This window comes from Naumovozyma dairenensis, chromosome 10 (genome assembly GCF_000227115.2).
Source record: "Naumovozyma dairenensis CBS 421 chromosome 10, complete genome".
Classification (NCBI taxonomy): domain Eukaryota; kingdom Fungi; phylum Ascomycota; class Saccharomycetes; order Saccharomycetales; family Saccharomycetaceae; genus Naumovozyma; species Naumovozyma dairenensis.
Window position 1 is genome coordinate 748,219 of NC_016488.1, and position 22,042 is coordinate 770,260.

General features: G+C 33.1%; 5 protein-coding genes across 5 annotated transcripts; 3 read left to right on the forward strand and 2 right to left on the reverse strand.

Moving 5' to 3' along the window:
* Positions 1 to 175: 175 nt before the first annotated feature.
* Positions 176 to 5,143, forward strand: HIR3 (Hir3p; the record flags this gene model as incomplete). Its single annotated transcript, XM_003672388.1, has 1 exon — positions 176 to 5,143. One exon carries the CDS (start codon positions 176 to 178, stop codon positions 5,141 to 5,143), a length of 4,968 nt encoding a protein of 1,655 aa, XP_003672436.1.
* A 144-nt stretch (positions 5,144 to 5,287) lies between these two features.
* Positions 5,288 to 10,165, reverse strand: IML1 (GTPase-activating protein IML1; the record flags this gene model as incomplete). The annotated part of the gene is made up of 1 exon (XM_003672389.1): positions 5,288 to 10,165. The coding sequence occupies one exon, from the start codon at positions 10,163 to 10,165 to the stop codon at positions 5,288 to 5,290; it is 4,878 nt and encodes a 1,625-aa protein (XP_003672437.1).
* Positions 10,166 to 11,209: 1,044 nt separating this feature from the next.
* MET5 (sulfite reductase (NADPH) subunit beta) lies at positions 11,210 to 15,607 on the forward strand (the record flags this gene model as incomplete). The annotated part of the gene is made up of 1 exon (XM_003672390.1): positions 11,210 to 15,607. One exon carries the CDS (start codon positions 11,210 to 11,212, stop codon positions 15,605 to 15,607), a length of 4,398 nt encoding a protein of 1,465 aa, XP_003672438.1.
* Positions 15,608 to 16,856: 1,249 nt separating this feature from the next.
* NDAI0J03040 (uncharacterized protein) lies at positions 16,857 to 18,707 on the forward strand (the record flags this gene model as incomplete). Its single annotated transcript, XM_003672391.1, has 1 exon — positions 16,857 to 18,707. The coding sequence occupies one exon, from the start codon at positions 16,857 to 16,859 to the stop codon at positions 18,705 to 18,707; it is 1,851 nt and encodes a 616-aa protein (XP_003672439.1).
* A 1,627-nt stretch (positions 18,708 to 20,334) lies between these two features.
* Positions 20,335 to 21,027, reverse strand: NDAI0J03050 (uncharacterized protein; the record flags this gene model as incomplete). The annotated part of the gene is made up of 1 exon (XM_003672392.1): positions 20,335 to 21,027. The coding sequence occupies one exon, from the start codon at positions 21,025 to 21,027 to the stop codon at positions 20,335 to 20,337; it is 693 nt and encodes a 230-aa protein (XP_003672440.1).
* Between the last annotated feature and the right edge of the window lie 1,015 nt (positions 21,028 to 22,042).

Here is a 22,042-nt window from a genome sequence, read left to right on the forward strand (position 1 = left end):
AGGTTCATCATCAACTACCTTCTTCATAGGTGCTAATTTTCTTCCCGGGAAAAGTTTCGAATTGAGTTCAATATTAGAGGAAATAATGTCAACTACAAAGGTAACATGTAATGACAAAAACAAACCGACAAAGGAAAAACACTGATTACCTGAACAGTAGCCAACAAAGCACTCAATGTCTACATTCCATGCACTCAATTTGGATTTGGATGATGAACAGCTAGAAGCTGAAGAACATTCCAGGGAATTACAAATTGAAGAAAGTTTTGAGATTTATCAAACTGCATTATCTCAATTGAAATTAAAACAATTCGAAGAGGCTGACCTTACATTCCAAAAACTATTTGAGAAAGATGTTCTAAAACCAGATAAATGGGGGTTCTATAGACATACTTCACCCACTTTGAACAAACTCCGGTACTTGGCTCATCGAAATCGTGGGATGTATTATTATACTTATATTATTGATAATTACTCTAAATTGGATTCCGTTGAGGTTATCAATGATATACTAAAGGTAGTTGAACATCTAATAGAGTCCATACAACATAGTGAAGCTGATACAACAGTTACCAACCTATTGTACGATATATTTTGTGCATTTAAAAGTAAGAAATTACAAAGATCTATTCTAGAATACGAATTAAGTAGAGATGAGAATCAGTTACTGTTTATGGGTAGAAAGGAGAAATTTATCTTACCACAACTACGAAATATTATACAACAATATATGACGTTATTGACTGGTTTGGAGGGCATTCATGAAGATTTCCCTTTATCAAAGTATATCTTAGGAAATTCTATAACAGGCAATGGCCACAGTGTAAAAAACTCTGTTTTAGGAAAGATCGAACACATGAAGACTGAGGATGAGCAAACCATGAATGAATTAGATGTGACGGAAGTATCTTTGAAGGAATTAAGTTGGGAGGCAATTTTTGATTCAATTCAAGAAAATATACCAAAATGTAAGATATCTAACCTTCTCCAAAAAACACTAGATCCATACCATGAAGTTGAAGATCCAATTGAAGGAATTAGAATTATCATCGAGGATAATGATAACATTGCACAAAAAGGAAATGAGGCCAGAGAAAACAATGATATTGTAGTTAGCGAGGATAAACCCACGATCAAGAATACTACAGATGCTACGGAAACGAAGGAACAACCGAGCCAAAGGAAACGAAGTTTAGATTCAGGGGACTCACATAAAACTATACAGCGTTCAAGTAAAAGGTTTCGAGAAAGAGATTCCACCACGGACATTGTGCATGATTCTACTTTAAATAATCATAAAGATTTCCTGGATGAATGGCAAAGATTAATTGAAGTTTTTGACTTGAAGTTACCAACGTATTTAAATGATTTCTCATTGGTTTTCTCTTCATCTGATAGCGGTAGTCCGAAAGTCTACAATGATCTGTTTGATTGTTTAAAAAGTTGGAACTCCTGGCATACAGATATATTCATGCAGAAAGATTCTCACACAGGAACCAGATCTGATCATGGCACAAATGTAGATGAAGATATTTTGGCTTTAAACAATTTTTTAGTACCAACTGTATCTGAAAATCTAATAGCTGACACAATGATAAAACCGGAACCTCTTCCTCTCTCAGAGTTAACTGAGTTTGTATCTACTGTTAATCAATGGAAGCCACATTTTCATGAATTTCGTTTCAGAGCATTATCATATCTACTCACCTCATCGGTACAAGAAGAACAAAGACTTATTATCAAATATAAATGGTCACAACACCTTTTCAAAACGATGGAACGCATTATGTTAGGAATGGAATCCAATCTTATCAATTTTGTTGACTCTAATAATGATCCTTCTTTATCACTTTCTGTACTCGAGATATTGGTTAATATGTTAGGTTATCTTTATTCTAAAATATTAACAAAGGAAAATACAGGTCAAAAAGTGAGTGACCTTAAGCAACAAAAGGCAAAAGTGGAGAAGAAAATTAAACATTGGGCAAATCTATGTGAATATTTTACAGCTGCAGATAATCAATATAATGTGCTATTTCAATGGATAAAGTACTGGTTTTTGCAATATACTACTACTATTTCAGATCCTAATCTTACTAAGCCGTTAGAAGTCATAAAAGAGGAGTTTTCTCGATCTGGAATAAGGGCATATATGTCCTATCCCAACTACGACTATATACCAGAATTATCAGCTTCTTCAATCGAGAACCAATTGCGGAAGATAGCTATCATAAAAGATATAGCGGTTATTAATAAACCAAGCAATGAGGGCAACGTAGCTTCGAAACTCCATGTTATTAAATCTTTACAAAGTGTTTTACTTCAAAGTTTAGATGATGCATATAATAAAGATTATTTGAAACTAGATGCTGAAATGGTCTCCTTCATCAAAAATTCATCATTTACTCTAAAGTTGAAACTTTGGGATTTACTCTTTTCTTTTTATTGTATCCAAAGTGATGAAGAATTGATAATACAAACTTTCTTTCACATTTTGAAATTTTTAATTGGTACGTTGAATTCTGACGATTATATGGCCACAACAGATAAAGCTCGCCATCAGTTATTACTTACCGTTTTCGTAAACATCGATCGATTAACAGCCCAAGTGACGGAGATTTTGTCAAAAAATGAGTGGTCTGAAATACAATTACCCCCAAAGAATGATTACTTGAATATTTTAAAAGATACTTTTTTGTTGTTCTATCCAATATTGTGTTTCGAAAGCCTTGCCTCTATTGATTTGGCATTAACTTCAATTTTTCAGAAAGCCATTAAATCTACCACAAAAATGAAAAATCTTATTGTGAATATCGTTACTCTTTTCATTTATTTCTATTGCATCAAACCAATCAATAACTCAAAGGAATTATACCATCATTCTACCTCTGAATTGATCACCTGTTTCCATAACCTTTTGGGTTCGTTCACTTTTTGTGATGCAGCTGATGGAGCTTTTTTGAGTCTTTCTCAAAATCTACTTTGTCAACGTTATGACGAAATCTCATTTGTTCAAATGAAGCAAGTGTTATGGTGTAATTACCACATCTCCATCGCAGGGGATAATACTACCCAGGAACATACTACAACGGCCAAATTAATGGACAAGAACATAGCCATACCTTTAGGAGCATACCTCATCAAGCTTCGGTACGGTGATCAAAATCCTTTGCTTATGAAAGCAAATAGGTCTGCGCTGAAACAGGTTCTAGATTCTATTCTTGAGAGTATAGGCCATGTTTCAAATCTGCAACCGTTTTTATTTATTAGGAATAAACATCTTCTAGACGAGTATCTTCAACGTCCAATAACTACTCAACTTGTTAAATCGGCTTTCAGAGGGATACCATTACAAATTATGAAGAAAATCAATACTGAATTACAGCCTGCCATTGATAGTGGTATATTCTATGTGGCATGTCTTCAGTCATTTCATATGTATATGAGTCGGAAAAAGTTGATGCAAGCACGTCCATCAGAGTTAGACCCGATAATATCAAATTTAGGAACAGATTTAATATACGGCTCCAACCGGCCCGAAACGTGGTTTCTACTTGGGAGATGTTTCTCCCTTATTGTCGAAGACGACCTAACATGGACCTCAGATAAACTGAGCGTGCCAGAGAAAAAACGGACGACAGCGTTTACCCAAAAGAAAGCTGTTCTTTGCTATATGAATGCAATATCATTACATTATTCAAGAAGCACTTCTACCCGTGAAGATAAAGAAATTTCATTGATGTTCTTGAAAGCTTTGGGCACTGAATTAATGAATGGATTTTTCCCTCCCATGGAACAGTTATGTTTCATCGACAAAGGTTCAGGAAACGTTTTGAAGTTATCAGAAGATGGTAATTTAGTGGAAGGAGTCTCAATAGATAGACATTATATTTCCAGCTTTAACGTTATCCAAGCAATGTTGCTTTGTTTCCGTACATCAATTACACTCTCCACGGAATTAAAAGTTACTCAAGATAAGTGGCAATCTACAGAATGGTTTCTGTATTATCACATCGGGAAAATATTATTCAAAAATAGTATGAAAGGTGACATAAAACGTGCTTATGAAAATATATTAATAGCTTGTTCCCTGACCAGTAATTCTTCAACTGCTAAAGAATTACCAATAGAGCCTCATTATACCCTTTTGAGCATGTGTCATAGCTTTCTAAGAAACCATATTTTTGATCCTGAGGCAGTCTTTGGTATCATTTGTCAAGATAAACAGTTTTTTAACCAGGATACTGCCTTCTGGGAACTCGATAACTGCACCGAGAATGGCAATTCAAAAGTAGTGATATACAGGAAGCTAATTCAATTACTACGTTACCTTTTATCAGTAGATAAGAAAAAATGGTTCCATAAACCACGGTTTATGATAGCTCAGATCCTTTTTGAAGAATTCGGGGACAAAGAAGGGGCGTTAATTGAAATGGACAATCTAATATCTCTGAAAAATACTACCAAAACATTGGTTAATATATGGAAGCCAAGTTCTGAAAGACCTGGTATGCACTTTCTATATACCTATAAATACATTATGTTTTACTTGAAAATCCTTGCCTCGATGGAGGATTTTCTATCTATTGGTCAAGTAATAAGGAAGGTGAGAAGGTTTGGGTCAGGTATGGTGTCTTCTAATGATGCACTTGAATCAGCAACGTCGTTATTCATAACAATTATTGGCAAAAAACTAGAAGTGGACTTGGAAAAATACGTTGACTTATGTTTGACATCTATTCCATACCAAGAATTTATAAAAGTTTGCCCTATTATTGTTGAAAATTTCTCTACTGGAAAGTACAATTCTACATGGTTAGAAGGTATCGACTTGAGTTGGCAGTTAAAAAAAGGAACAGCTGGTATAACTTACGATAATTGTTGCTTAGCAATATTTTTCAATAAGTTTTTTATGTCACTGGCAGCCGAAAAAGGAATAGATACCTTAAATTCTGAAACAATTACTATACAAACGAAGGAACAAACACAACAAACAGAACCCTCACCGTCTGTATCATCAACGGACAACCAAGAAGGGCTTGTAATGAAACCTAATCAAACGAAGAAGAGAATCTCGAAAAAAGACGTATTTGATAAAATCAAAATCCTTGTTGATGTAATAGAGAAAAATAGTACGCAATGATATACACAATATTCGTGAGATATCCTTTACCTACCTACAAATATAGTCTATAAAATGAAGTAAAAATATGAAGAGATGACTCTGTATGAATGTTATTAGTTTTAGTTACAATTATTTAATCTATAAAATTAGGGGAAGGGGCTCTTAGTATTCATCAACGATTTTGTCAGAATTCCATTTCTCTTTTGCTTCCAAGTAAATAACTCTTAGTTTTTCATAAGATGAACATGTATCCTTGAAATCCAGCATAATCTTCTGGGCGTCAATAGTGAACTTGGGTGACGGATTAATTCTACCAATAATATTCGCTGGATTTACTCTCGAAATATACACATTATTTGGTGCTAAAAATAAATCACCATTTTCTCGAATTTCTGCCATATAAGCTCCTGATATATGTATGTACTGGGCATACTTGAACTGTGGTTTCCCCCACGAATATATGATGTTAAAAGAAATGTCCCTATCTTGCAAGAACTTGGAGGCTCTATTGTCAAGTAAGAAACCAGATGATTTCAATAAATAGATATGATAGTAGAACTTACTTTTGGAATACAATTCATTGTCATAAAATTCTGGGTCTTCCCAAGGATTAATGGCCAGATGAATCTCAACAAAGGAATGGAAGGGATTAGTCGTAGGAATAGAACATAATTCTTCCCAAGGAATTTCAATTAACTTCAAACCATATCGCTCACAAAGTCTTGACCAATTACCAACGAGGTCATCAACTAGTTTCGGAGTAGTTGTAAGCCATTCCAATCGAATATGAAAGCAGTGTTCGGGATTATGGACTCTATCGTAGTGAACCGTACATATTTCTTGTTTATATGATTTTTTCATAGGATCCACATCGATTATAAGTGAATTACTCAAAATGATATTCGGTTTAGCCACGTCTGAGTCCTCGTGTGTTTCGCTGTCATTCAAACCACCACTATGTCTCTCAGTAGCAGAACTATATGAATTGGCATTACTCATAACGAGAGAAAGCTTAGTTGTTGCCGTTTCAGAAATACTTCCCGTAGATTTTCTTGTCACTGATCGAGCAATAGTAGAAGGAAGCTCTTCTGTCGGCGCATTTGAACTGGTACGTGATTCCATAACATATTTCGGAGATAATTGATAGAAATAATGTCCATCTAAGAAACCATGCTTGTTAAGGACATGAACGAATAAACCACTTTTCATTAGATGTTGTCCATACTCGAGAGCTTCTTCCCTACTTTCAATATCAGAAAATCTAAGAATCAGCCAAGTTACCATCTCAGAACCAACAAAACAGTTCTTATGCTGTTTCCAATGCCAGTTACGATTGGTCAATTTGAGTTTATTTGATCCACATTGCAGTTCATACGCCAACTTTCTAAGGTCAATATCTTTATTTAATTTGCTATCATCCTTAACAAAAATTGAATCTTTGAGATCGATAACGTCTTTCTCCAATAGTTCCTGCTGATCATTAACGAAATTAAATAGGGATCCCGTGTAGAACATGACTTCGGGTTGTATTTCTTCCTTTCTAGTCTGTTCCGCGACCTTTTCTTTTTCAGTCTTTAATCTTGCCTTTGTTACTGAGGCAATCAAACGACGCAAACCTTCAACTCTAATTTCTTCTGGTGTTAATGTTTCGTTTCTACCATTAACAGTCATGGTGAAAGTGTTTGTTGGAATTTCCGCAGGTAGTACAACGAATTTGGATCTGAAACCTGTCCATGTCTTGTCTTGTGCATAGTCTGTGTAACCTGCTAATGCTTGGTCAATTTGGTTCCAATTCAGAGACTCTCTTGTAACATGTATTGGATCCATCATTGTTTCTCGATAGTCATTTTGGTATCTTGTTTTAACTAATGGTCTATAAGTCGGGACTTGATCGAACGGGTTTAAATCATCTTTTCTTAAATATCTTTTAACATCTATAATACCATTCATATTATCACATTCAATTCTATGAATTTCTAAATCAATCATCATGTATATAATGAACCTGTCTGCTGATTTATTATCCGGTATGTAGATATTACAAGACGATAAATTGTTACCGTCTCTTCGATTACTATGAGTGATTTCCACTTTTTCTACTTGGTCTCCAAAACAAATTTGGAACCCCATTACCAATCGCATATAGATCATGTTTCGGAGGAGATCTTTGGCAGTTTGATTGTACAAATCTTGATCAATACTTAACGAAACCGAATGATTACCTAAAAATAAATTAGTTTCAAAATTATGTTTTGACACGAATTCAGAAATAGTTGTCGGTAATTCTGCAGGTGTTGTGAAAGATCTCCATTTGCTGTAGCGTTTGGGTACCAATCTTGGCCACACATCTTTCCAACGTACGGGAAGAAATAAGTCTGTATTTTCAATTTCGACAGGGATGGATGGATTTCTAATTTCTAGCCAAGTCTCATTAGGAACATTGAAATAGTTTTTTTTATTTAATGTTTGCTTCAGCTCCAGTTTTGACTTCGTTGAGTCTAATATATTATAATAATTCTTTTTATCTTGTAGTGATGAAATTTTTGATGAATTTAATGTATCTTGGTATGAGTGTGCATTAGGGGAAATACTATTTGCATTATGTTTCCCGTTAGGTTGATTCCCAAACATTGACAAGTTTTTCTTGATAATGGGCATACTTTGCATCGGAATGATATTGGTATTATTGTCAACCTCTCGTTCTAACACATCACCTCGTCTATTGCGATTAAGCTCCGATCTGGCGGATTTTGAATTTCTGATAGAGTTACCATCAATATCCTTAGCGGGTAATATCTTATTTAACATTCTATTGGTAAAATCCCTCAGTGAATGTTTCTTTGAGATCCCTTTCAAAGAATCTAATGCCAAAGAACCATTAGGTTGGTTCGATTCAACTTGATCTAAATTGAGAGAATTCTTGGTCTCATCAGATGTTGCTGTTGTTGGATACATAGCAGCCAATACCTGAGGTTTTTGGACATCTTCTAATACAGGTGACGCGAATTTGGAACCTTTCCAAACTATAGCTTTTGATTGAATAATATTATCTGGATTATTTAAAGGTATATTAGTATCCGTTTGATCATTTATATTTTTGTCATTAGAAGTCGCGATGGATTTTTCTATATTCATATCATTGGCAACAAAAACTGTAGTTTTAAATTCTAAATTGGAATAATCGAATACTTCGTTATCATACTGTTCCATGAATTGAGAAATTGATTTTGTATTAATTTTATTAAAAAACTGTAATGGGTTGATTTCTTGTTCTTCGCAAATTTCATTTTCTGTCAGTCCCATCATTTGCAAATCATGGATCTTACATCTAGGATGCCATTGTTCAATATTACCATTATCATTCCAAAAAAATATACTAAACCAATTCGGTATGGCATAATGCAAATCACCTTGATAATCCAAGTATCTGAAAAGTGGGACAACATGTAATGGTGCTCTTTGAAGACAAATCAAATCCATTGTCATTTCTAAAGATAATAATTTTTTCCCTGTTAGACGTAGAAGATCATAATCAACGTCATATAAACCTGTACCAGGAGTTATTATCATGAGATGAGTAGTTGTATGACGTAAATCTAATTGTTTAAATGGATTCGTTAAGGTTGTTGTGGCAAAATTTATCATCTCAAGGAAATTTGATTTAATTACTGGAGCAAATTGACCATTTATTATTCTATTATTATTTTCAGTTTTAATTGTCAATAAATCCTTTGTTAAATTCATAAATTCCTTTCTTAATGTATCCATGATTCCAACCCAATGGATTATATTAACTTGATCCACTACTATTCTATAATAATCTATTGAATTTGATAATCTTTCACCTGGTTTCAAATTTCTGAATGAAGTATCAGAAGATCTATCTATTGATATAGCGAATGCAATTGTTAAATTATGATGAGTATCAATATTTTTCCATTTTTTAAAAATTTTAGGGAAGAATGAATTAATCATTTTTTGGAAAATTTGTTCACCATTTTCATCAAAATCCCACATTTCTTGAGTAATTTGAATTAAAAAGATTAATTTTGCAGATTCAGATCTAAATATTATCTTTGTATTTTCATTAATATATGATGATAAGATTTTCTCACCATTTTTATATATTCCCTTTATTGTTCCTCTTATGATATTATTCCAAAATGTTAATTTTTCATTCATAAATACGCAAGAATTAATTAATCTTGATGAAATGTCCCACATATCTCCTCTATTGAGTAAACAATCTTTAATATTAATTTCTATAAGATCAGCATGATATTGTTTCTTGTTTTGTTGGATTTCTTGTTGTTGTGGTATAAGAGAATCAACACTTTGTATTTTTTTCAAGATAGTTTTCGATTTTAATGGTAAATCTAATAAATTTTGTAATTGACCTGATTTAATTGATATTAAAGAACCTTTTGATCTTCTTTTAATTTCTTGATTAAAATTTTTAGCAATTAAATAAATTTTCTTTTTTCGATTTATAAAGTCATTATTTTTATTATTATTATTATTTGGGATTGGGATAGTTTTCAATTGACAAAGATCACCTTCTTTAATATCAGGTAATTGTTCTAAATTTAATAATATTTGATCTTCAGATATCCTTGATTCATGGTACGAGATCTCTAGTTCATATTGTATTGGTGTTGCTGTTGTTGTATTTGTATTTGTCGCTGTATTTGTAATATTTTCTATTCGTGTCGTTCTGTCATTATTTTGATAGGATTGACGTTTGTTGAAGATATGATGCAAAGAGGAAGAAAGTGGTGCCCTTCTACGCAATGTTGAAGAGTTATCATTAATAATGTTGAATGTATTCTCGTTTGTTTCACCATTGATATTGTTATTATTATTATTATTATTATTATTATTTCCTACGATTAAATTTCCAGCATTTAATGATATTGTATTAGGATGCGTTGTTGTATTGGCGGTAGTTATTACTTGATGAATTTGATCAGGTATAGGTCTATTCAATGAGGGTGACAATTGGTGCTTTTTAGTGTTTTTAGCTCTTAAACTGGAGAACATTGGTTAATAAGTAAGTGATGATGATATTGATACGATGCATGAAGTTGCCTTTTTCTGGTAAAGCAACTTGATATCCGTTGCTTACCAAAAGAATTGATATAGGTAAAGGGATATGTCAGTAAGAAGTTACCATCTATTATAGCAGAAAGAATCTTCCAATCTCAAGATAAGAACCCAAAAGAGATTAGGTTTTATTCATATTGTTATAGAGTTGACAGATAATAGTATCTGGTACTATATATGTTGGTATTTTCCGAAGATTGTAGGGTTAATAAAATGACAGGTTAGGGTAGTATAGAATAACCCTCGGCTTCTATTCATACCCTAAATTGTTTCTAACTCTCCGTTATCTGTAAAGTCATGTGTGTAACACCCACACCCACTTTCCAGTCACGTGCATCCAAATATTATTTTTTTGCTCAAAAAGATTCCAACTCTAATGTCACGTGACAATAAAAAAAACCAAACTTAAATCCCACAGTTTTCAATGCCTTTTTCTCTGAACCGCCTGGCATTCACAACGGAGATGACTCTATGTACTGCACAGGACAAGGGAGACTCTATGAAGACCACGAAGACCACGAAGACTACCCACCGAGGAAGCCACACACCACACTATGATGAACGCATTCCACAGTCTCAACAAACAACAATCGTGAAACGTAAGAACATCAAATAATTAATTGATTGAAGACACAAGGGAACAAGTCGCAAGGAAACAAGACACAAGGAAACAAGGAAAGAGGGAAACAAGGGAGGATTTTGCATTATCAGTAAATAGTCTCGAGAAATGCTCAGTGGAAAAATTTCCCCTGCACATAAACGGTGATTCAAAGATTTCATAATCATCGCAATTTTTGTGAAAAATTTATCTTAGACAGTTCGAGATATTATTATATATATATATATATGTATTATATTACTTGTATCTATCTACATCTACTCACTTACTTAGTCAATCACTCGTTCTTGCTTTGAACTGCTAACGAAAACAGCAAACCAAACAAAAATAAGATAGACTCACTGACCATAAATCCAACAAACATGACAACGTCTACAACTTTAACTTTGTCTCAACTGTTGGTGGAATTGGCTCAAAATTCTATCAAGAGTGATGGAAAAAATATCAATGATTCATACAACATATTCTATACTACCGCAACAAAGAATACCGTATCTGAATTTTCTACCATACCAAATTCCACAAGATTATTAAATCATGAAGATCCATTCAATTACATTAAGAGTCATCTTGCAAATGATAAATTAAATACTATCTTCACTAATGAATTGACCATCTTGAAAGCTTTACCTCATTTATTAGATTCCTCTTTCCAAGGTAAACCAATCGTTATTAACATTGATTTAGATTTACAAGATTATTCGGTCATTCCTTCATTGAAAGATCTACCATTTTCTATTTTCATATCAAATGATTCAAATGAAATCATTGAAAATTCCAAGTTAATTCAAGAGATTACCATAAATTCTTTAATACCAATCTTACATTTCATCAATTATAAGAAGATCAATCAATTACAGAAACATATCCCATTCAATGAAAATGATTTCCAACAATTTGATTCAATTCCAAATGAACCTGAAACTTTTGATTTCCAATCAGAACCTGCTAACAAATTTTTCAATTTGTTTGTTCCAAATGATTCTGAAAATAAACCTTCTACTCTTTTAATTAATTTATCTCCTTATCATGAAGAATTTAAACAAAATTTACCTTCTAATGATGTCGCTTTATTATCTTTCAAGATTTATAGACCATGGAATTTATCAAAATTATTATCTATAATCCCATCTTCTATCAGAAAATTCGCTATCATTCAAGGTGCTGCCATTGATACCACTTCCAACACAACAACTTCAACTCCAACTTCAACTTTCCAACCTTTATTGTTAGATTTCTTCTCTGATTTTAATCTATTAGTAGAGAAATCCATCGATCAACTCATTGTGACTAATGTTGGTATCTTAACTAAGGATTTTAAAGATACTCTAGAAATCATAGTTAATAACGTGAAAAAGCAAAATCCAATTCAATCTTTATTCTTAGGTAAATCAAATGATCTTATTACTGAAATTGATTCAACAATCCTTTCATCTTCTTCATCACTATCAAATGTTCAAAATTTAGAAAACGCTTATTTGAAAGTATTAAGACAATTATTTAATTCAAATTTAAATATTTTAAATGAATATTCAAGTGAAACTGTTCAAGCAAATAATCCAGAATTCGGTTTCGGTAATTTCTTACAAAATGAAACCGTTCATTCAAAATTATTATCATTAGCCAAGAAATCATTAGATCCATCATTATATAATTCTACAAAGGCTAATGAAATTGTTCAATTATTATCCAAATGGATTGGTTTCCATGATAAAAAGATAAACTTAAACGAATCCAAATTATTAGAAGCAAATGAAATTGCTCATCAATTATTCGATCTTTTACAATCAAATCAAGATTCACAAACTGCTTTGAATTTCTTACAAATTGCTCCAACTATTGATCAATTCCTTTTCAAATCAAACTGGTTAATTGGTTCTGACGCTTGGTCTTACGATTTAGGTCATTCCGGTATTCATCAAGTATTGGCATCACAAAAAAATATTAACGTACTATTAATCGATTCGGAACCATATGACGTTAGAAAATCTTCTCCACGTAGTAAGAAAGACGTTGGTTTATATGCAATGAATTTTAACGACGTTTATGTCGCTTCTGTCGCGGTTTATTCATCTTACACACAACTATTAACTGCTATCATTGAAGCTTCTCAATTTAACGGTCCATCCATAGTCTTAGCTTATTTACCTTATCATTCGGAAAATGATACTCCAATTGAAATTTTAAAGGAAACTAAAAATGGTGTTGAGTCCGGTTACTGGCCATTATATAGATATAATCCATCAAAGGAAGATATTGAAAATGAAGATGTATTTAAATTAGATTCATCCGTCATTAGAAATGAATTACAAAAATTCTTAGATCGTGAAAATAAATTAACTCTATTGGCTGAAAAGGATGCTCAATTCGCAAGAGATTTGAAAAATTCTGAAACTGATATCATCACTCAAAAGCAAGAAAGAAGAGCAAAAGCTGCATTTGATGAATTATTAGAAGGTTTATCTGGTCCACCTTTACATATTTATTATGCTTCTGATGGTGGTAACGGTACTAATTTAGCTAAGAGATTAGCAAACCGTGCTGCTGCAAGAGGTTTGAAAGCTACCGCTTTATCCATGGATGATATCATTTTGGAAGATTTACCAGGTGAAGAAAATGTTATCTTTATTACTTCCACTGCTGGTCAAGGTGAATTCCCACAAGATGGTAAGGCATTTTGGGATAATATTAAATCTTCTACTGATTTAGATTTGAATTCTTTAAATGTCGCTGTTTTCGGTCTTGGTGATTCCATGTATTGGCCACGTAAAGAAGATAAACATTATTTCAATAAACCTGCTAAGGATCTTTACAAACGTTTAGAATTATTGACTGCTAATCCAATTGCTCCAATAGGATTAGGTGATGATCAAGATGCTGATGGTTATCAAACTGCTTATGAACCATTTGAAAATGCAATTTGGGAATTCTTTGGTGTTGACAACGTTGCCGTGGAAGATGAACCAAAACCATGGACTAATGAAGATATGAAAATTAATTCTGATTTCTTAAGAGGTACTATCGTAGAAAGTATTGCTGACCCAACTACTGGTAATATTCACCCTTACGATGCTCAGCTGACTAAATTCCATGGATGTTATATGCAAGATGATCGTGATATTAGAGATATTCGTAAAGCTCAAGGTTTAGAACCATTATACAGTTTCATGTCAAGAATTAGATTACCTGGTGGTCAACTTACTCCAGAACAATGGTTAGCAATGGATAAAATTAGTTCAACTGTTGGTAATGGTACAATGAAAGTTACTACAAGAGCAACTTTTCAGTTACACGGTATTATTAAACAAAATATGAAACATGCAATCAGAGCTATGAATTCCGTCTTATTAGATACTTTGGCTGCTTGTGGTGATGTTAATAGAAATGTCGTGGTTACGGCTTTACCTGCCAATGCTAAGGTTCATACCCAAGTTGCCAAAATGGGTGCCAATATTTCTGAATATTTCTTACCAAAGACTACTGCATATCATGAAATTTGGTTAGAAGGTTTAGATGATAGAGATGATGATAAATCATGGCCTGAAACCTTTGCCAATAGAAAGGAAGGTCCAAGAAAGAAGAAAACTTTAGTTAGTGGTAATGCTCTAGTGGATATCGAACCAATCTATGGCCCAACTTATTTACCAAGAAAATTCAAAGTTAATATTGCTGTTCCACCTTATAATGATGTAGATGTTTTCTCTTCAGATATTGGTCTTATTGCTATCCTTGATGAAGCTACTCACGAAGTTATTGGTTACAACATGTATGCTGGTGGTGGTATGGGTACAACTCATAACAACAAGAAGACATATCCAAGAACTGGTTCTTTGTTAGGTTTCGTTAAGCCAGAAGATGTTATTCCTGCTATTCAAAGTGTTATGATTATTCAAAGGGATAGTGGTGATCGTAAAGAACGTAAACATGCTCGTTTAAAGTATACTATTGATGATATGGGTAATGATGTCTTTAGAGAAAAAGTTGAAGAAGGTATGGGTAAAAAATTCGGTCCAGAACGTCCATATGAATTCAAATCTAATATCGATTACTTTGGTTGGGTTAAAGATGAAACTGGGTTAAATCATTTCACTGCATTCATTGAAAATGGTAGAATTGTTGATACTCCAGATGCTCCTCAAAAAACTGGGTTAAGAAAAGTAGCTGAATTATTACAAAAGAATAAATCTGGTCAATTTAGATTAACAGCGAATCAACATGTCTTAATCTCTAACATTGAAGATCAACACTTAGATGGTGTTAAAGCTATCTTGAAAGCATACCAATTAGATAACAATTCTCTCAGTGCATTAAGATTAGGTTCTTCATCATGTGTCGGTTTACCAACATGTGGTTTAGCAATGGCTGAATCAGAACGTTATTTACCTGTTTTAATCACTCAAATTGAAGATATTCTAGAAGAATATGGTTTACGTCATGATTCTGTTATTATGAGAATGACTGGTTGTGCTAATGGTTGTTCCCGTCCATGGTTAGCTGAATTGGCTTTAATCGGTAAAGCTCCTCATACTTATAATTTGATGCTTGGTGGAGGTTACTATGGTCAAAGAATTAACAAGTTATATAGAGCTTCTGTTAAGGATGATGATATTTTAGATATTTTAAAACCATTATTTAAGAGATGGGCATTAGAAAGAGAAGAAGGCGAACATTTTGGTGATTTCTTAATTAGAGTTGGTATTGTTAATGCAACTACTGAAGGTAAATATTTCCATGATGATATTAAAGAAGATGCTTATTAGAGAAACTTGTACTTTAAAGAAAAAATTATTTATTTATTTATTTATTTTATTTAGTGATCCATTACACACATTTATTTATTTGTTAATTGACGTTATACTTATATTATTATATTCCGATAGCTTAGGTAGTAGGAAAGCCTGTATTGTCTCAATTGTAACGACAGTTTATATAATTCATGCAGAGAAAAACAACAAGCTTTTACAAGTAAAACAACCACATACACAGCTGTCTTTTACTAACATACTATGTCTTCTATGAATAATAACACTAACGCTAACACGCAAAACACCAGCACAGATGCTTCTTTGAGTTTATCTCAAAAGTTTCCAGACAAGACCAAACAAGCGAGGAAAAAATAAAGAAAAGACTTTATAACCTCTTTTGATGAAAATAAGCTCATCATCGTCCATGAAGGGACCTGATATTAGAGTATAAAGGATATCAAAAAAAAAACTAAAGTTGTAAACGTACTCATATATAAATGTCAAATCTAATTTGTTGTTATTAAGTATAATATACAATTATATTTTGCTTGTGCAATTATAAAGATAAAATGATGAACAGGGGGTAGAAAGGTAGGACATTTTTCAGAAAGAAAGGAATTTGGTGTATAACTTGACCTATTGTGAGTTTATATTTAATGTCAAGAACTCTTCCTCCTTTTGGCCACATTTTCCAAAAAACAGTCAATGTGTACATATCGAAAATAATTTCTGTATTACAGTGTCTATCTGTGAAAATTATGGCCTTGCTCCCTCCGAGTTATAAAATATTAATAAAATAGAATCACCATTGTAACCATAAAGATGGCTATTTTTCTGTTAAATTATATGAAGAGTACATCATCACTTGCTATAAAGTATTAATACTATACAAACCACGGCTCAATCATTATACAAACATATAAACATACCTTGTTGAAGGATTCTAACTATTGAAGATTGATATTTGCATGTCTAGAAATGTAGCACACCCAAACATTGTGTGTCATCATTATATACGGTATCCACTTTATTGGCACGAAAGATAAACAGAACAACTAAAACTCAATTCTATAAAGAAATCCTTCATTGAAGAGGAGGAACTCATACACATACCATCGAATTATTGTCGGCAAAAGGTATCTACGATCTATTTCACTGTTGCATGGTTAGTTGCTAAATTTGACAGTTTCAACATCTCCTGGCGTCTGATTATTATAATGAACATTTGCTGACAAGCGTCAAAAATTGTTTTTTTAACCAATCTATGGAAAAACTAAATAGCAGATATGTAGCTATTGATGGATGGCTTGTCGATATTGATCAAAAACGTATCATCAACCCTGAAGACATTGCGGATGACTTACCAAACGAAGACTATTTTAAGTTATCACAACTGCACCTGAAGAATTGGGAAGAAGTTTCTGATGAACCACAATTATTCATTTCAACTAAATCACAATTACTTGTCGAGAAAATAAGATGGAGATTGCAGGATTTTGTAGAACTCTTAGATGGTCGAATTGTTCCAAAATCAACTCAGATTCCAACAACTGAAGTACTTGATGAGTTTTCGAGAAAATGTCATAAGCTTACTCTAAGTAATAAAATTTCAAAATATTTGTTTTTGGATGCTTCCATTGCCAGCACGTCGAGACCACAAACTAATGCCACCAACTATAATCAAGAATTATATCCTATTATCTGTACCCCTTACACACAGCATGTTATTATTGAAGGCTTCATCATTGATTTGAGAAACAAAAAATTATGCAATTTTTATTCTCAATCAATCCGATCAAAATTACCAGAAAAAGCTTTACGTATAATAGTTGAAGACTATAAGGCAAATACTTTTGATATGTTTTCAAATATAAATTCCAATTATTTATTCGTTAAAGATTTCAGATTATTTAACTTACTTGAGAAAAAAACGTATGTTCGATTTAAGAAAACGGATGACAGTGGGTATTCTTGTCAGAGAACGAGTAAACAGTCTGCAACGCACGTTTGCTATGTTGTTCAACTAAATGGTCAAAAGGATGATATATTCTTGGTAAGAGAAAAATCCATTGATAATTCATATACATCCATAGAAATGATAGAACAACCATTAACGGAAATGAAATTTGTTACTAGGTTTTATAACAATGAAGTAGAACCTTTAAGATATGATTTGTTATCATATAAGAAATCTCATAGGATTGATTTACCCTATACTATACATCATATAACCAATGAGCTATGGACTGCACTAAATTTGCCAAAAATACCAGATTTAGTTTTAAACTTTATAAGAGATTGTGAAAATACCGAACAAGCTGTACTGTATTATGGTTTAGGTAAAAGGTTAGAGAATAATTGTTTGAAAGATATATCAGAAAGACTGAAAAGAATAACTTCTGTATTTGAAGTCGAGGAACGACTGAAACCATGGAATGATCAAATCTCAAATGTATTAGAAATTGCTTTAGAAAGAGCAAGAATAAATTCAAAAAAGGTAAGCCAGTATATTTTTGCCATGTATATCAATCATTTATTCAGTACACTTCTCAGCTCTTCCAAACTCTATATCACATTAAGATTTCTCCTCATAAATGATAAATTCATAATTGATTTGGCAGAGAATAAATTAATTAATCCTAAATCAAAGACATTTTTGGAATCGATCCCAGAGTACGTAGCTGATGCCTTAGGACAATTTGATTTCTTCGATTGGAGTATCTTTAATTTCAGTAATGAACCATTTCCCATTTATTGCAGTGAATTATTTGAAGAGTTACATATGGAAGAAAGGGAGTTTATATTGGATGATAGAGGTGTCCTGCATGTTAATAATTCTGGATACTCTGGTATGATTGTGAAAGTGCCATGCGCAGCAATAGAATTGAAAGACAAAAGCGTAATATATATATATAGAGGACTTGAACCAATTGAGCTTCCCGATTTAGAGGACCTTCCAGTTGATATTCGACCATTCCATATAGTTCCCGCTAATGAAATTGAAGAATGGTATGAAGCGGCAATAAAAGAACTAATAACCCTCTCGTCATTTTCTTCAGTGAGAGAAATTTACACCAAATACTTGAACAATTTATCAACAAACACAGAAAACTAATTTGAGTTGTTGCTGTCATCGAATCTCAATGCGACCAAATTTCCTCAATTATAGTCAGTCTATTGATTGGTATTTGAATTTCAATAAAATGACACCTCTTTTTCTTGTTATCGATTCCACTTGTATATATTTTACGCCTGATTCACATATTTACTTTGACTTTATAGACCATATTGAAAAAAATATTATCAAATTCACTCAGCAACTTCCTTAATTTGGAAGCTATTAATAATTTATATATCTTGTGAACATATAAATTTCATATATGAACATACGTTCCATTGTATTGGATATTCGACGTACTAAACGCACTCACATGGAACAGTCTAATTCTATTAATTCAAGAAGGCTGGTCATAGTTTGGATCTTGATGTGAGAGAAGGTTTGGGGCCGAGCTGTATTTAGTAAATATCATAGAACTATATATTCATTAGCGGCCGTAAAAAAAAAAATCGGCACGCAGCTATATAAACAATGCTGTTATTTGTCTTCATAATCGAGGCTAACGGGTGTCATGGAAAAGTTGTATACGTCTTCTCTTTTTCTTTACATTTTCTTATTTTATAGTAATGAGAATAGTCAATAGATATGAAAAGGTCCAGAAGTCAAAGACTTTTATAACATGGCTTTTGTATATATTAACAAGTAACACCCCATATCCATCCCCTTTGGCATTTCCCTCAAGTACACCAAGTGAACCGTTACTGGCCAAGGTATTGGCTATCCCAGGGGGGAATAATTAATTTAAGGGAACCTGTTTATGGATTAAGATAGACTGGCTTGGAACAATAAAATAACATTGTAAAATAAACCTCGTTGTATGTGTTTTCCAACCTCTATAGCAACAAGAGCAAAAGATTAATGCTCTTTTTGTGCTTTTTTTGGTAACATTCCCTCCATAATTAATATTGGTTTACCTCAGACCAACTACAGTAGGGGGGCCTAAATGTGTGCTTTTCCTTATTTATTCTAGCATTCTAAATGTCATATAACTACAGAATGGAATAAAAAACCTTCCAGAACTGCTTATTTCAAGACTTCTAATATCATGCTAAAGAATACTGAAGTATCTGAAATCTGTGACGCTGTTTCCAGGCATTTCCGTATAAAATGAGATGATCACATTCGTATAAGATGATTAGTTTTTTGATTTTTTTCACTCATTTCCATAATCTCCAGTTCTTAATACGTATCTTGGAGTAAGTTCTTTAAATGTGTATTCAATTCAGTTATTTCAAGGAAGATTAAACGTTTTCTACCATTTCCACAATGAGTAGTATGGCGTGAATAGAGAGGTTAGAGAGACCGGGCCTGTTATTCCCAATCCGTTGATTAAGATCGCTGAATGATCTTTCAACAATCACACAATATGGCAGAGCGCTCGTGGGAGCAGTGTTAAGTTCGTCTTCTTGTTTGGGTTAACGATTTCCAGCAGCAACTAGATGAGCCTTATATTTCTTAATAGGATCATCCGGATTTAATTTATTGGAGAGAACCCGATTTAGGGGAATTAGTTTTGTATTCTTCGGAAACAATATCGAACGTGTCGTAATGTTTTGAATTGTTTAATTTGCCTGAGATAGCTTCTCGCCATTCAGGATACTTAATAGCCGCCTTAGTTGTGGCATCAGGTGGGGTAGGACCTACGACATCGTTGGTCCATGGACAAAATGAAGAGGGAAGACATGGTTAGACTGTGTGGTGGTAGAACTTTGAAGATTGAACCATAGATTAGTGTCGGGTATTCGTCAACAATCTCCAGAGACACCTCCGTAAGAATGGATAGTGTTTCTATATACGACAGCTCTTTTACACATAAACCATTCTGTTTTGTTAGAACGTATGGTATCGCGTTCTTGTTGAAATTAATGTTTGCTTGAGGGGCTAGTTTCATTAACATCATTTCAATGTTTTCCACTACAAAAGTATTATACTCTTCTAACTCCTTGGCTAGTAATCTTTCCAGAATTGGTTCAACTTTAAGCTTGCCATCAGTTCTCTTTATCTGGTCTTTAACAGGCTCACTTACCTCCTTTTCACTCTTCTTCTTTGGTACCTTCTTTAAACGTTCCTTATAGAAATTTTCACCAGATTTGTCGTTGGTAGCTCTATTAGTAAAAACAAATACCCCCAGTTTCAAAGCCAAATCTACAAGCTCCTTTTGAACATTGATTCCATACTCCTGCACAGCCAAATAGTTCTCTATGTGAAAAAAAGATGCCAAGCCAACAATAGGATATTTTCCTTCTATAGCAATGATATACTTATCAACTTTAGCTAATGGAATCTTTTCATCAAACGGTCTATTCCACAAAGGCATCCTTTTACATAACTTTACAATATGTTCTCTTTCAGCTAGTAGAATAGGTGCGTATGCTGGAATTAAAGAAACATGACCTTGAATAAGTTTTGTTAATATTGCCAAAGGTTGTAAAGCTTCGAAGAATACACCTAGGGCATCAATATCAGCAGAGTTAAGAATATTTCTGATTGTAAGATTTTGTTTCTTTGCTTCTTCCAAAAAATTTAAAATGAGGTTCTTCTTGTTCAAATAAAATTCAATGATATAAAATTTAATATGCCAACGAATAGCAGCAAAATGAGGGAATTGCCTCTTAACAATGTTTGAAAACAGCCCATACTTCTTGCTGGACTTCCGAACTTCAATCGAATATTTTATCAATGTTGCTAAAGGGTCGATGGTCTTCCATCAAAAGGATCAGTTAAATAATCTTTGACACTTATTTTACCACCAACACCATCTCTATAACCTCCTCTTTTGTTGATCGTTTGCCAATGTCCCTATAGGCATTTATAATCGACTTCTCTTTATCGATTAGGAACAGTTTAATAATTCGTCGCCTGTAGTTTCATAGGTGCCGCCATTTTTCTGCTCTGGTTCATCGTCAATCAGTTCCTCGTCTCTAATTTCGGTCACCTTATCAAATGGTTGAATATTTCCATTCCCATTCGCCATTTCAACATTAAGGAAAAGATCCTCATCGGGATCAATTTCTTCTTACTCTTCTTCAGGAATATCGCGATCTTCATTTTGTGTTTGTAAATGACCATCTAGTTCTTAATCTGGAGTAGTTTTGAATGATTTTGACAAAGCTACAATTGTATCATTTGATATGAGTGATATTTGGTGTCCTAGGCAGCCAATGTGCGCAGTAAAGACCGGAAATTCCTTTGTATTTTTAAATCCATCAGCAGCCCCCAATACAAATGAACAGTTATCAGTTGTACATGATGACAAAAGTTTAGAATATCCATATTTAATAGCAGTTCTCTTTAGTAGCGCAGCATGTGCATTCGTTTTTTTTTGTTATGGA